Here is a 17,550-nt window from a genome sequence, read left to right on the forward strand (position 1 = left end):
AGGGTATATAAAAAATGAGGGTTTTTTGGCAATTTGTGTGCTCTTACTCCTTCATGACATTCATCATGTTTTTCACAAGAGGTAGGAAAATTTTAGGTACTCTTCCAGTATCAGGACCAGATTCAGAAATGTATGTTTGTATGCACATGTCTATGTAGGTATATGTGTATATATACACACACACACACATATTTATACATATATAGTACATGCATATTCATCATGTTTTTCACAAGAGGTAGGAAAATTTTAGGTACTCTTCCAGTATCAGGACCAGATTCAGAAATGTATGTTTGTATGCACATGTCTATGTAGGTATATGTGTATATATACACACACACACACATATTTATACATATATAGTACATGCATACATGAACACATACATACATACAATTCTGAAGCCGGGTCTAATCATTGAAGAGTATATAACTTTAGAAGGTAATATGCAAAATGAGAAGCCATAAACATCTGGATGACAGAAAGACTCGGAGAACTATTAACACTTTAGTAACAGGCCAATCTCAAGCACAGGTAGCTACAGAGCTCAATGTACTACCCAGTGACGTCTGCAGTTAGTGGAAACAGTTTCAGAATGCTGAATCTATATTGAGAAGACCTGAAAAAGGTTAACCAAGATTCCCAATGATGAATGAGAATTGTTATTTGGAACTTTCAGCACAGCAACCAGGGCTGTGGAGTCGGAGTCGGAATAGGAGTCAGGTAGATTTTTGGGTAAAAGGAGTCAGAGTTGGAGTCGCTAAAAGACACGTTAACTCCGACTCCAGGTTTTATTGAACAGTTTGAATGTGAAATGAAATTGAATTTGAAAAAAAAAATTAATGATACATATTTATGAACTATATACATTAATAAATAGTTATTTTCTATTTTATTGACATAGTAGTAAATAAAAATAAGGGAGCAAGATGGACGTGATATTTGCCATTATTAATTAAACTGATTCATTTACTTACTATCTCATTGGTGAATTGAGGTAAGCAGCGAGAACTCCCAAAATTGATGCCATTCTTAGGAAGTGAGCAGGAAAAGGAGCAATGCAATGGAGAAGTACATATTTGATGATATAGTGGTTGTTAGGATTAAGAACTTTTTCAGAAGATGTAAATAACTCTAATATTTCACTAACAGAAAACCTGTGAAATGACCTTGCAGGACTGGAAACCCTTCTTTACACACCATATATAGCCATAAAAAAGCTACAATCTGAAGAATTAACAGGAGACAAGAATGTTAGAAGATGTAGATAACCCTAATGTTTCGCTAACAGAAAGACTGTGGAATGATCTTTCAGGATTGGAAACTCTTCTTTTTATACCGTATATAGCCACCAAAAAGCTACAATCTGAAGAATTAACAAGAGGCAAGAGTGAAAGAATATGATATTTGTTCTTTCTGAAATGGAGGGTTTATTGCAGAAGGAATCATTTCTTCAGTGAAGAAAAGAGAAACTAGTTTGCTAGACAATATGATCATGCTGGGTTCAATATATGTAGATCCAAATCACCGAATTTTGCTGGATGACAAACAAATTGAAAAGGCAAAGAAAGCCATCTATGAACTTTTATTAAGAATGAAATTATTATCAGAACAACTGGAGTATTCAAATCAGGACAGTCAAACTGCAGATATTGTAACAGAGTCTTTATCATCGTCTTCCACTGATGAATTAGATTTTGAAAAATATTTGGTTGGATAATATTGAAAAGGCTAACACAAAATGAATGAAAATAAATAACCAAGAGCCTTTAGCTATAAAAATGAAAAAATACAAACAAGATTTATACACAGCCTTTGAAGAAATAGATAAATGTGATTGCTCTTGCAAGACACCTCTTTTAGAACTAAAAATCTATCCTGAAAAGTTAAAGGAAGTAGCCCTAACAGTAACAGCTCTTCTTCCTACTCAAGTCAGTGTGGAAAGATTCTTTTCAGATCTGAAGTTTATCAAATCAGATCTATGGTCCTCTAACAAAGAGGAATTTTGAAAAATATTTGGATAATATTGAAAAGGCTAACGCAAAGCAAATGAAATAAATAACGAAGAGCCTTTAGATATAAAAATGAAAAAAAAAAAATACAAACAAGATTTATACACAGCCTTTGAAGAAATAGATAAATGTGATTGCTCTCGCAAGACACCTCTTTTAGAACTTCTAAAAATCTATCCTGAAAAGTTAAAGGAAGTAGACCTAACAGTAGCAGCTCTTCTTCCTACTCAAGTCAGTGTGGAAAGATTCTTTTCAGATCTGAAGTTTATCAAATCAGATCTATAGTCCTCTAACAAAAAGGATCTTGCTGAAGTTTTACTGTTTCTTAGAAATTACTAATGCCAGTTTTTCCATTTCATAATAAATGCTAATTAATATAAAACATTTGCTATGCATCAATTTTTTTCTGTAGCATCTATTACTTCTTTTATATTAAAAAAATAAGTATATATGTATAATATATATGTAAACATATACACATGTCTGTATCTTCATAAGGTTCAACAAACCAGGAAGGGCTGCACCCGTATAAAACAAAACAAAAACACATGTCTGTACCCATGTGTATATGTTTACATATATATTAAGGTGTCGGAGTCATTAAAATTTCAGGAGTCAGTCATTTTCCCTACCGACTCCAGCCCTGTCAGCAACACAGGACTGCTACAGCTTCACAGCTCTCACATAAGCTGTATGCTGCTACTAAAGCCCTAGTTTCTCGGTGCCAGGTTGCCCAAAGGCATTACGAGAGACAGCCATATGCTAGAAGATCCGTTATTTGCATGCTGCTCACTGCAGTCCACAACAGCATTTAGCATGGTGCAGACAACATGCTCCTTAGACCAGACTTCAGTGAATTTTACAGATGAATCAAAACTCACTCTGGACACTGATTCTTGGCATACCTGTATCTGGAGAGAGCCTGGAACACATTATCATCCCTCCTTTCATCAGGGAAAAAAGGTCATTATAGTGGTGGAGGTTTGGGCAGGCAATGTGTTAAGAAGGCACACACCCTTGTATGTGTTTGATAAAGGCTCCCTGACTGCTATGAGGTATAGAGAGGAGATCTTACTTAGAGCCCTATGTTCGACATTTCAAGCCCACGGTTATTTTGGGGTTCCTGTTAATAAAACAACAATGCTTGTCCTCCTATGTGACAACAATGCTCGTCCACATAGGGCTCAGCTGGTCGATGATTACTAGGAAAGTGAGGATATTTGTCGCATTGATAGATCAGCCAGATTTCCTGACCTTAACCATAGACAGCATACCTGAGATGCCTGTGGCAGGGCAATTTCATCTTGCCATCCCCTTCTGAGAATGATCCTGGAGTTGAAAATTGCTTTACTGCAGGAAAGGGATCAGTTGCCACAAGGTCTTCTCAACTACTTTATGTCCAGTATGCTGTCACGCTCTGCAATCTATCTCTCTATGTGAAGGGACCATACTCTGTATTAAACTCATTTTCAGTTTGATATCATATGGATTATGTAGATCCCTGCACTATGAGCTTTACTGATATCCATGAATACATGAAATTACTTTTGAATGACAAATTTCTTTCCCTGCTGTATGTGTATTCATACCAAATTTCATTAAAATCTATCCATTAATTTTGAAGAAATTCTACATAATGTGTATTTCTATGTAATCTACAAGGGCAAGTCAAAAATTATCTACATTTTTGTTGTAACTTTTCTTACATTGTGCACTTTGTCTTCTGTCCTTGCATAGTTTATTGTAATACGGTAATGCTATGAAAGTTTGATCTTAATTCCTCCATTTTTCTTCCTTCTGTTGCCGATATATCATGGCTGTTCCATTAGAAGTTTGCACCAAAGAGGAACTATGAGCAGTGATCCGATTCCTCTGGTCAGAGGGTGTTGAAATTCATCGCAGGCTATCATCAAAGAAGATATTCATCGCAGAATGGGAGAAGTGCACTATCATGTAAAACTGTGTTTTGATAAAGCTTTGATAGACACTAACATGAGTGAGCTTCTGTTCTGCTAAGTTTTCTTGTTACCCACCATGCACAGACTTTATGAAAACCAAGCTGGTCATGGATAATTTGATGGGCTGAGCCATGACTGATGTTCAAAGCAGATGCTACCTCATTGATAGTGATTCACTTATTCATGTCTGACCCTTCGACACCATCCAACCAGAGGAATTGGATTACTGCTCGTTGTTCCTCTTTGATGCAAACTTCTAATGGAGCAGCCATAATATATCTGCAACAGATGGAAGAAAAACGGAGGAATTAAGATGAAACTTTCACAGCATTACCACAACAGTATAACAATCAAATATGCGAGGACAGAAGACAAACTGTGCAATGTAAGAAAAGTTATAACAAAAGTGTAGATAATTTTTTATTTGCCTACATAAATAAAATTATTATTCATTACAGAAATCAACTTTTCACACAAACCATAAAGTACTCAAATATTAATACCAATACACAGAAAGTACTTAAACAATAAATACATGTAACTTACATTTATAAAATAGAAACTTTATCAATCTATATTTCTATGGAGTGATTATAAACATCTGCATACTTTTCCAGACCATAACAATAGCCACTTAAAATCAAAATGTAGGAACAACAAATTGCATTAATAATTTTTTGTCAAGTCAGCATGCATATTTCTGCATTTGTAGAGACATAAAAACTTAATCCTTATGTTGCATTCCAAAGTTATTAAATGAAATGAAAAATATGAAATTCAAAGGACAACTCTTATTAATTCAATAAAAAGAGAAAGTTCTTCCTTTTAATTACTCTGCATATACATTCCACAATATCATATACAGAGTGTATCACTACAGGGGTGACAAACTTTCAGGAGATAGACAGTACATCTAGATGATGATAAATCACATAGCAATGCACGGTCAGAAATGCTTTCTTGGCGTGGTAGTAACGACACAAAAGTCAAGAAAAAAAAAGACAAGAGCGGGGTGAGAAAACATGTTTATTATTTGGAGTACAACAAAACAAAGAAAAAACAACATAAGGAGACAATGATCATCATCAAAGAAGGTGTTCAAAGTTATGACTCGGACTATGATGCAGGAACCGCGCATGATGCATCTTCCATGCGTGATGCAGATCTTCCATACGCCGGAGAATTCAAATCACGGCCCAGGGTTGTAATTTCAAATATCGTCTTTTAATAACAACTGTTGTTTGTTTATGTTCTTATTTGTAGGTTTATGCTGTACGAAATGTAATAAAATAGGTTTTGTCTTGCTGTTTGTGTTCTTCTTTTTTGCATTTTGTGTCATCACTACCGTGCCAGGAAAGTGTTTCCAACCCTGCACTGTTGTGTGATTTCCCATCGTCTAGGTGTATTCTATCCCTCTTGAAAGTCTGTCACTGCTGTACTGATACACCCTGTATATATATATATATATATATATATATATATATATTCTGTATAACATACATGCATTATCTGATATACAGTGGACATTAATTATGTTTTAGCTTCTAACATGACCAAATCCAGTGGTTCGATTTAGTTTAGTTGATAAGCATATGATGAATATCTGCCTAACTATAGGGATGCCTTCGTGGAGGACTTTCTAAGGGAAATTCGTTCATGTCAGTGTTACAAATGAAAATTCCATGCAACCCACCTGGAATAAAACCCAAATCAAACTACTAATGTTCAGAAACTTTATTGCTTCATTGCTGGTAAGCCCAACAAAATGCAGTGAAATGACTGCACCATCCTTTGGCATATTTAAAAAAAAATAAAAAATTTCTAACAGTAATAACTGTTTATTTTTGTGTAGCAAAGATTCTTAACCAATAATGTCTGCCAATATTAAAAGCATCAAATACTGCCTGGTGATTTAAGTTCTTGATCCCCTCCCCAAAAAAGAAAAAAGCACGATTACAACAAATTTACATGACTATTAAGATTGCAGTTTGTAGTGATATTACACTTGATTAAACCAATATCAAATTGTATGATGCCATGATTAGGTAGGAGGAAGCATCTCTCAAAGATGACCTTTGGCAAGGTTTTCTCAGTTACTGTGTCACAGTGTGGACACAGTAACTGAGAAATTAATACAGTACAAAGTCTTTAATCCGGACTCGTCGGGACTTCGGCGATTCCGGATTAGGGAGTTTTCCGGATTACAGATCATCAATTTAAATCTGGTAAGATGGCATGCCGAAATTATAAAATTAAAAATATGAAACTGTAATTTATGAAATAAAGAGCAATTATGATCTAAAGAGTATCAAAATTTACAAAAAAAAGCTTAATATTTATTTGTTTACTTTATTAAACATTTCTTTCAACGCGCACATGCGTAAAGCATACATTATGCATAGTCAAAATTAGAAAATTGCAACCAGAAAACTATTTGATGTGTATTCGTGATATTTATAATGACGAGGAATTTGATTTAAATCATATCAAAGATGGAGTACATCGAGATGAAATACTACATTTAGTAAGGAATTATAAGACGAATAAAATAAAAACATCTGTCCTGAGGATGAGGATAGTGCTGACAGATCAACTTCCAGTTCATTGCGTGCCACAACGTTCCCCCACACACAGAGCAGCATGAAATTGATAAACACATTTCGGAATGGTTAGAGAAACAAAGAATATGCCTTTATCAATTTTTTGCAGCAATTCCTCTTTTTGTTTGATGGGCATCGAAACATGCTTTCGCTTTGTAGATCCTTTAACAGCTCCAGAATCGGAAACTCTTTTTGACATAACCGAAAGTTCAAGCTTACTTTTTGTAAAATTGCTCTAACAGTCTGCAAAAAATGATAAGCCAGATCCAATTAGAAGATTAAGAAACAACGCAATCTGCAACATTAACTGAAATAGATAATTAGATAATTTTAGCTTTTGTACTGCATGAAAGTTGAAAAATATGTAAAGAATCAACATGTGAGTTAGATTGACACCAGATTAAAACCAGAACTCTCTGATTAAAACCAAACTGGGCATCATTAAATTCAGAATGCAAAAATATGCAGGGAAGACTTGAGCCACATTTTTAGTCCAAAGGGGCAATTTGCTCAGAAAAACTATTAATTTCATTTTGGCATTTTGCATTGAAAACTATAAATGGCGAATCACTTTTCAAATTGTTGCCACCAAATATTATCGCCCTATATTATATTTAAAGAAATTAAATAATAAATTTGCATGAATGTAAGTATGTTTCTCACATTATTATACAATAACGGTACCTAGAGCCATCAAAATTGGAATAACATAATCTTCCATAGAATATGGGCATGTGGAAGCCCTAATCTGAACTTGAAATTTGTTTTATTATTGATTTCATATTTTGTAACACTTCAACGAATTTTAGATTAAAAAAACTAAATGATTTCAAAGCAAGCAATGGCAACACTGCAGGAAAAAAAAATATTTTTATCTCCAGCATGCGAGACTCTGCATTAGAAATTCTAAAGATAAGCTCATTTTAAAATTATTTTGCGATATTGCTGTTGAACTGAATTTCATGGTTTGAGTACATAGAACATGATATTTAATAAATAAATGTAACACACCAAACATTAAAAAACGCCCCTTTGGAAGTAATTTGAAATCTGAAACTTTTTGGATTTTCAGATTTTCCCTTCCTTTTGGGTGGGGGGGGCAGGGGGAAGGGGGGAAGGGGTAATGAAGGGCTGTTACTCATGATTACTTGCCACATAACATTACGATCAGCAGGTGTTCATTATGTCAACTAGTTTACCTAACATCTGAGAAGACATAAAATAAAAATTTTGCTGTAAACTCAGCAGGAAAACATTGCTTTTGTGTGACATTTTGCATCCACACACTCTAATTACTTATGCATCCACACACCAGATGTTTGCTCCCAAAGCTGTGCAAATTTCATCTTCTTTCCTACCCATCACGTTTACCAAACCCGATTCTAAGTGATTTCAAAAACTAAAGCACTACAAGTGAAGTTTCAGATACAAAAATGATGATGTGAAAAATGCTATTTGGAAATGGTTTCAGGGTAATAACAAACATTTTTTCCTGCTGTGATTTAACACCTAACTGAAAAAAAATGATTTAAGTGCTAACAGTAGATAAGCCAAAAGAAGATATATAAGTAATTTTGGACATTTATTGTTCATGTCTCATGCAACCTTGATTACATCTCAAGGTATTCGTGTAATAAAATGCATTTATAGACTGCCTTTTGACAATGAATTCATAATATACTGTTCCACAGATGAACTGTAAATGAACCAGAGAACAGTCACAAATGTGACACAGCAGCCCCAAAACTAATTTTTTTTTTCAAAATATAATGAAAAGGTACAATAATAACAATTAATTTCTATCCTTGTTCATAAAAACAAAATGTGGCTTAGTGAAAATCAATCAGGGTTACATGAAACAAAACCCTAGATGTTTTGAGTGTGTCGCGACATCACACTTATCCACAACTGGAACTAAATCATGCTTGACCCCACGTATAGACATAAGTATACATGGGATAATACAAAACCTGCACTGAAGATAAAGTGCACTGTGATAATGCCTTTCATCTTTCAGCATCAAGCTACTGTTGCTAGATGAAAAAAAAACATTAGTCGACAAATTTTCTAAAAAGACTACAATATAAAATACCACATTCCCCCTCATCTGAAAAGGTAAGGAAAATAAAAATGTCATAAAAATTTGAGACATTTATTTAAAAAATTCTTGAGAAATAAAAATATAAATTTATATAGATTCTTAATATCTATTAAACACATTCTACTAACATACCGATGATGATTCACTTTATGCATTATAGATTTACTGCAGTATACCCCTTATACTCATTTTAGTCATGACTATTCTATGAGAATAAATTACCCATTTCCTTTTTATTTTAATTACAACCTAACTTAAAAATAAAATTACAAAATTTCTAATACTTCTTTCTGGAATAACCTGTTAAATTCTTTATTAATAAGCAAAGAATGATATTACAGTTTTCAAAATAAAGTCATAGGAAACAGAATAAAAAGAATTTTAATATGAATTGAATAAATTAAATAATCAGTAATTATAGAATTACCCTAGGAGTTCAGATTAAAATGATCATCAGTTGTACTACAAAAGTAGAAAAAAAAATTGGTACTGTTCTGTTATCAAGACCAGATTCAGAAATGTATGTATGCATTGATGTATGCATGCATATATGTAAGTATGAATGTATGTGTGTGTGTACACATACATACACATGTGCACACATTTCTTAATCTGGTCCTGAAAACAGAACAGTACCAAAAATTTTAAAAGGGTGTGAATATTATTAAAATATAACAAAAACAGTATATTTACTCACTTAGAACATATGGGTCTTCAGAGAGAGGTATAATAGTAGCACCAACAAAAAATCTTAGAAAATTAAATGTATAAAAAGATTTAGTGAAAGCAGTCCCAATGCCTGCAACACAGGCAATCACATAACTCAGTATAATAGATGGACGCCTTCCAAATCTGAAACAGAAAAAGATGAGTTTATTGATTATATCTGTGAAGATACTGTTACATTGTTAAAATACAAGCTTTAAGAAATGTATTTTTCTATTTTGGTTCAAAACAAATATAATTTACTATACTGACTCAAATATATTTAATACCCATATATAACAATATTTTATGACCTTTCCCTTAATTTTTTTTTTTTTTTTTTTTTTTTTTTGTTAAAAGGAATTATAGTTGCTTAGTTTTCACCTTATGACTTGAAATTCAAACCTCTAAAATACCTTGAATATATCAAGTTGAGGTAATCCTTCCTTGCAAAACATCTAAAAAATCCACAGTCATATGTTCAAGCCACTAAAGCATATCCTCATGCTTATGAAAAATAAAGGCTTTAAGATGTTTTAAATTGTTCACTTCTTTTAGAACTATACTCATTAGATAATTCACTACTGGAAACTTTAGTTAGCACAAAAACACAGCAATAACTTTATAAGATATTTCTCCAGCCTTGTTAGCATGCCTTCGTGGTGTAGTGGTCAGCACACTCGATGTGTATTCGAGAAGTCCATGGTTTGAGTCCTAGCAAAGGCACTGCTCATTTTTCATGACTCCTGCTTAAAAAAATACCTAATGTCTCTACAACTTGCTAATAAATGAATAACCTTATCTTCGCATTCACAACTGAAAAACTATGTATCCTAATTCACTACTGAAAACTTCTGATAGTGCAGAGAGATACAGCAGTAACTTGCTAATAAATATTTGCCTCCGTTGTCTCACATTACATTGTGTTCTTTAAAATGTGCACACTTTTGTTCTATTAGCTTCAACAGGCTTCACATATGTTATTTTTACATCCTTGTATGAAGTAAAGGAAGTATTTTAGTCATGAGAAAGCTTTGGTTATATTTCAATGAAAATATCCATTTTAATAGCTCTCAAATCTGTTTGAATTTTTTTTTTTTTTTAACCCATGCCATCTGTAAGTACAGACAGAATAAAGGACTCTTTGTTCCACAATGGATTGCAAAATGGATTCAGAGAGATTTTTTGTGTTGTCTGTAAGTAAGTATATACATATGTATCTTACATAACTAAAAAATGAGTAGTAGTAGAATGTTAAAATTTTATACATGGAGACATGTTATAACATGTAGTTGTACATCCCCCCTTTTTTTTGGCAATTGGCCACATCAAACACACACACATATATATAGCCACTCTCTTGGCAATTGGCCACATCAAATGCACACACATATATAGTGAGCTCAGATTATTTTATTCTTATACTAGCAGCTTCGCTGCCAGCCTTCGTCTGGCTTTTAAATGTACTGGGAAAATGGCTGAAGGGAACAACCAAACGTTAAATTTAACAAATGTGTAGAATTTTACTCTGCGGAAAAACTTCATAATAAATGCTATTATGTACAACAAAATTACAATGAAATAAGCAATATCCCTTAATACAAATATTATCCTAATAAATAAATTAATCAACTTCCCTTTGCAAAATCTTAAGAACTCAAATGGTATAAAGGAGGTTAAGAAATTTGTTTCCTAAAAAAAATTACTCAAAACTTTTCAATATCTTAAAAACAGTGAAATGAGCAATAAATAACATAAAAGAATACAAAAAATTCTGAAAAGCAAAGTATAATTAATGATATTTTACCTTATATTTTCAAGAGAAAAAAATTACAATGAAATAAGCTATATCCCTTAATACAAATATTAATTATCCTAATAAAAAATTAACCAACTTTCCACTGAAGAAAAAAAAATCATGCACAACTTTTCAATATCTTACAAACAGTGAAATTAGCAAAAAATAACATGAAAGAAACTCAAAAAACAAAAAATTCCTCGCACAATTTTATTCTGCAGAACAACTTTATAAAAAACATCAAAAAAATTTATTATATATATAAAAAATGACAATGAAATATGCCAATCTCTTAAAAACAGTGACATAAGAAATACGATGAAAAATTGTTGCCAAACCCATATTTCTAAAAGAATGAAACTATTCAAAATAATGCGATTTCATCAAAAATCTATCAACAACAATAAGAAAGGAAAATTGTTGCCAAAATCAGATTTTTACAGATGTGAGATGTGAGAAGTGTACTCGAAAGCTTCATTTAAATTTTTTTTAAAAAATACAAAATATTATCATTTTTCCAAAATTCTTTTTGTAAAAGCAGTCGAAAGGAAGAAAGTTTAACGTGTCCAAAAATCAAAGAAAAATAAACTGTACATTTTTAAACATAAACGTTTTTGAAAAAATCCCGTTGAAAAGGTGTTAAGCTTTGTCTGTTAAATAAATTCGTATTTAATTGATTTATTGAAACATAAAATTTATTTTAAGTTTATAAATTAGCTAAGTACCTACGTTTCATGACGACGTGAAAATGGAGTACGTAGAGTAAAATCTCGCTTTTCTATAGCCCAATATGTCTCAAAATGATGCGATTTTGTCACAAAACATAAAATTAAAAAATTCTAATTCAAATTTCGAAAAATCGCTTCGAGGTGCACTGGCTCTTGTCTAGATGCATCTATGTACCAAATTTCGTAGCTGTGGGTCTATTAGCTTACGCGCAGCGCGAACGAAAGACACACACACACGAATAGACTCTTTCTTTTATTATATGTAGAAATGTTGATAAATTATGTTAATTTTTGCTTTAAAAGTGATTGAATTATACTATTCTTATGCCCTGGTTTTCATGCCTTAAGTTAATCTGCATACAATAGTAGTAGAATTGTCACCAATTCTATGCAAAAACAAACAAAATTGTTTGTTTTTACATAGAAACTATAATTTGAATTGTAAAAATTATTTTTCCCCCCACCTGTATATGGTGTTTTAGATTGTTCATGTTTTACAATTTTAATGAACATTGAGTTTTTTATGTATTCTTGCCTTGCCATAAAGTGAGAACTGAATGCACTGAATTAGACATATATCTCTAATGAAATTTGAGGAAAGATTGAGTTATGCGACTGTGCTTCTGTTCTTTGATTTTTGCATGTAGGTTGTTTTGAGCTGAATATAAAATGGATTTTAAATGTATTTATTTATTTAATTTATTTTATTTTGTATTACTATCACCACTTGCTGCTGCTATCAAAGCACACTTAGTTTAGGTTTTGAACTATTTTTTACTTTGTATTTATTCCCTTTCATATAGATATATTATCTGTCTAAAATGTTTTAAAACAGATTTTCTAGAGTTTCAAGACAAATATTATCATAACTGGGACAAAACTAAGAACGCAAATGCTGAGTGTCATGGGTCCATTCTAGAAGAGAATTCAGTGGGTTCTTCTGGAATGATGGTTTGTTTGGTTTATGTGATTAGGCATTGCCTCAAGGGCTATCTGTCTATGGGCAGGGAAGCCTTCATGGAGGACTATTTAAGGAAAACTGGTTCATATACATGTTACACATGGGGAAATCCATGAAAACACCCCATGCAGCCAGCCTGTTTACGTGATTTGAACCTCGGGTCGCACTACCAGTGTTCAGTGACTTTACCACTCAGCTGCTGTTGGGCCTCTGGAATAATGGAAGGAGAGGGATACCTTCTTGCTGTATGACATGCTGTAGTCTTCTAGTGTATTTTGGGATCATAAACTGCAGACCCTACTGAAAGATGAAGTAACAAATTTTTGCTAGGTTTTGAAAAAACAGATGTTAGGTTACAATAACCTAAACAAACAGAAATACACTTACTTGGTGCTCAGAATTTAACCACCACTTGTGCCTAAGTAACTTGAAAATAGTAGGTACAACCACAATAAATTAAAACCACAAGTTTAGCTACCTGGCTGACTTCTACTTTATCTAAACCACTAAATCAGCTGCACACAGCAAAGCCGAGTCTAGAATATCAATATAAGCTATTGAAAGTGGCTATTCAACTACAAAGTTACTAAATTAACCATGTGGCATAAATTCAGAACTAACTGTACCATGAAATTGCGGCTTATATATTGTTTTGAACTCATTTAAATTTGCATATACATCATTAAATTTACATTCTGGCAGGAAAACAAAATCAGACGGGAAAGGAAAGTTTCTTAAATTAAAAATAATTGGTTAGAATAAAATAAGGTCTTTAGAATGCACCTACTCATACAGCTGGAGTTGTGTTGCAGTTTCGAGGGGGAAAACATATGTTAGTTCTTAATTACTCACCACATTCACCAGGTGCTGAATGACTTTTTATTTCTGAAACTCATACTTCATATGAAGGGTCAACACTATCACAATGTAACAGACATTCAAGTTCCAATGACATGCAGGTTAAGTAATATCGTAAATAAGAACTTTTCTGACAGTTTCATATGGTTATATGAATATTCTGTGCCTTGTACTCAAGTGAGGAGAGTCTATGTAGTACAGCTGAAGCATTAACCCTTTGACACGCGGTGGTCACGCCTTGAAACCACCAATTTTCGAATTATTTCCTCCTCTTCTTTCCAAAATTTTTGAGTGAAATTCGATTGATTACTGATCTTTTACCTCTAAATAACACAAAATGACTGCAGAATCATACATGTTTTAGATCTTAGTACTTCAAATCGGATGTCTTTTAAAATTCGTTTTCGATGAGACAAAATAACTCCCTTTTATTAACATAAAAAACTTTAAATTTCAAAAATTATTCGTCGCACATCATGATTTCTGTCATAAATAATTAAAAATAGCAATAATTAAATTGCATATATAAAAAAACCCTCTATATGTATGGCATTTGCTTTGTGGTTTCAGGGCGTGACCACTGCCCCACTAGAGCATTGTATCACAATGCTCACAGAACTAGAGAACTAGAACTAGAGCACAGAACTAGAACACAGACCTAGAGCCGTGTTTCCCAACGTGGGGCCCACGCCCCATAAGGGGGCAATGCGAGTGTTAAGGGGGCCAATTAGAAAATGGACTCGTCCAGAGTTTAAGGGAACAAAGGACGTTCTAAGTATGTTTCATGAAGTCAAAATGTTTCGAAATTTTATTTTTTATTCCCTAAAATAAAGAAAAATGTAAGTGATGTATACGTAAAAAAGTTTTTAAATTGCGGTGCATTTTAAATATTTTATAAAGAATTCTCGCTGTAGACATGGACATTTACATGCTTTTAAAGGCAGTTAAATAACTGACACATTATGCTTCCCAGATGTTTCTCGCACATTTCAGCCAACAAATTTATTTTATTTTTTACTGCAGGAATGACAACTGGTATACTATTCCTTCCTTGAACGGCAACAGCAGCTGCTTTCAGCTTTGTTTATATTGATTTTATATTCATTTCTTTCAGCCCTTAGTGAAATGAGGGGTACAAGCAAGAAAAACCGTTCATTGGTATTCGGAGACATATTTAAAATTTGGTTTCATACCCGGTCCATAAACGGTCAACTTTTGTCCTTTTATGCCAATAATGCCTGACCAACAAATCAATGAAACTAGGTTGTCTTGAGGCACATTAAGGCGAAACATAATGCTAATATTAATTCAGATTTGAATTATTTTCACACTTTAAGGAAAATTTTTGAAAACAGAGTAGTATTAAAGTGTCTATTTACTGTTCATAATGCAACTGTTAAATCGTGCTGTTGAGGCTATTTATCAAATTTTGTTACTCATCACTTAATCTGAGAAAAGCCGTACTATAGGGGAGAATTTAATCAAACCATCAATATCAGCATTTAAACCATTCTAGAAAAAGATGACGAAGACGTTAAAGCTATGCCACTAAATAACAATACTGTTTGCAGAAGAAAGATTAAATGAGGCTATTGAAATACAACTTGTTGAAAAGCTGAAAACAAGAAAATTTTCGGTGCAAATGGATGAACCAACTTTGAGAGACAGTGAGGCCGTACTTGTAACTTATGTAAGATATATTCATAAAGGGGATTTTGCTGAAGAAATGTTCTGTAAATCGTTAGAAAGCACCACTACCTCCAAAGATATTTATAGTAAGCTAAAAAATTACTTAGATATAAAAAATATACCAATAAAAAATATAATACATCTTGTATTGCAGATGGTGTTCCTAATATGATGGTTGAAAAATAAAATAAAGCACGGAATAAGAAAAAGGGTTGCTTAAAATTGATAAAAGATGAGAATCCAGAAATGCTTCTTGTGCATTGTGTTATTTGCAGAGAAAACCTGGTAGCTAAAAACAATTCGCCTGTTCTAAATGAAGTACTAAATTCAGTTATAAAGTGTATCAATGCTATTAAAGCTAGGGCCAAATGCGAATGTCTTTTTAAGTTATTTTATGAAGAACAAAATGAAAACTATATGAGACTTGTACTTCACACTGAAGTAAGAAGACTGTCGAAAGGGAACTGCTTGGAAAGACTTATGGAACTATTTGATACTCTTAGTTATTTTTAAGCGACAAACCTGAAATGAAAAATCTGTTAATGGATGATAACAAGGCAATTGTGAGTTATTTAGCCGATATCTTTAAACCATTCTAGAAATAAATTAAATATATTAAATAAACAACTTCAAGGAGCAAATAAAACTTATGATGCAAAAGAAAGGTATTTGGTTTCATTATCTTTGTTGAATTATGTCAGGCATATACTATTTACCACAAAAATTTTGAAAAGTCTCATTGGCTCCAAAAATGTGACATGAAGTACTGCTATACTTGTTATTGTTGATCATCTGAAAATTTTATCAGCTGATTTAAAAGATTTTGTAACTTAAAACAAATTGATTTTCCAACTTGGATGATGCAGCCAATGCTAGTGGATTTGGCTGACATTTCAAATATGCAGTAAAAAGAACTCGCAAAAATTCAAATTGATAAGTCAATTAAAATTTTATTTAATATAAAAAGAGTGATGACATAGCTTTGTGAGGAAACCAGAATCAGATATCCAAATGCAACAAAATTTTCAAAAGAACTATTGTTATTGTTTCCATCTTCATATTTTGCTGAATGCAGATTTAGTTCCATAAATGATTTGCTGCTTAAAAAAAAAAAAAAAAAAAAAAAAAAAAAAAAAAAAAATTCATTGGATATAATGAAACGGGGAGACTTGAGACTCAAGTTATCTAAATTGGAACCTGACATAAAATTTCTTTGCAGCAAGTATCAAGCACAAGGAACTCGTTAAATTTAAATAATAAAAATTACTAATACTTAAAACAAAAAACTTTCACTAAAATGAATTCTTTCTTGAATTTCAGTTCTCCATGTTTTGAAAGTTTACTTACTGTGTTTGTTCACAAAATTTCGTAGTTATTTCTTCCTAAAAGCTATCATTCAAGTTTCTTTCGTGAACATTTCAATTTTTAAATATTAAAAATTATGTATATGCTAGGAGGAGCTTAAAATTTTAGAAAGGATTAGGTGGGGCATAACACAAAAAAAGTTGGGAAACACTGCTCTAGAGGCTCGGTGGTCCCACCTTGAAACCACTGCTCTTCACAATGGCATTTGCTTGCTTCTCCAATAGGAATGCTTATTTTTACCCGGATATAAATAAGGGCTTTTGAAACCGCAGAGTTATTTTATTACTAAACAATACATGCACCTGCCCAGTAAAAAGGTCTTTCTTTTCCAGAGACTTTTCTCTGACCTCAACACACTTGCTTCCCAAGCTAGTATTGTGACTTTATAAATTATTTCCTGTGGTTTAAATTTAATGTAAATATACTTTGCTATAATTAAAAATAGAAATCGCTTAAAGTATATTTAAATTAAAAATACTTTCTGAATATTTTGGGACGAAATACGAATAAAATAAGTATGAATGGGAAACGAATGGTTCGTACCAAAGCCAAAAAGACCAAGCCCTCCCCCCCCATTAACATAAAAGACCCCAAATTTCATGTGTCAGATGAAAAGAAACTAAATAACACTGGACATATACCAGTGAAATTTAGATCCAGGCAGTGTACATTTTGAACACAAGGAAGAAACGTCATAGAAGATACATGTGCGAAAAAAACGTGCAATGTGGGTCTATGCATGTACCAAAAGACAAAACATGCTTTGAACAGTATC

The 17,550-nt window shown here is 32.6% G+C and overlaps 1 protein-coding gene across 3 annotated transcripts in view; it reads right to left on the minus strand.

Annotated features, from left to right (window-relative positions):
* LOC118189211 (carcinine transporter-like) overlaps nucleotides 1–17,550 on the minus strand; it is an 89,776-nt gene that overhangs the window by 53,942 nt on the left and 18,284 nt on the right. For all 3 annotated transcript variants that reach the window (XR_015043371.1, XM_085824778.1, XM_035359785.2), the window contains exon 4: nucleotides 9,369–9,523. Coding sequence is in view for 2 of the 3 variants with exons in the window: in XM_085824778.1 (XP_085680904.1) it covers nucleotides 9,369–9,523 (155 nt within the window). In the remaining variant the exon portion in view is untranslated. The remainder of the gene's footprint in view (nucleotides 1–9,368; nucleotides 9,524–17,550) is intronic.

This window comes from Stegodyphus dumicola, chromosome 10 (genome assembly GCF_044657685.1).
Source record: "Stegodyphus dumicola isolate Sdum_Otavi_A_Nest chromosome 10, ASM4465768v1".
Taxonomy (NCBI): domain Eukaryota; kingdom Metazoa; phylum Arthropoda; class Arachnida; order Araneae; family Eresidae; genus Stegodyphus; species Stegodyphus dumicola.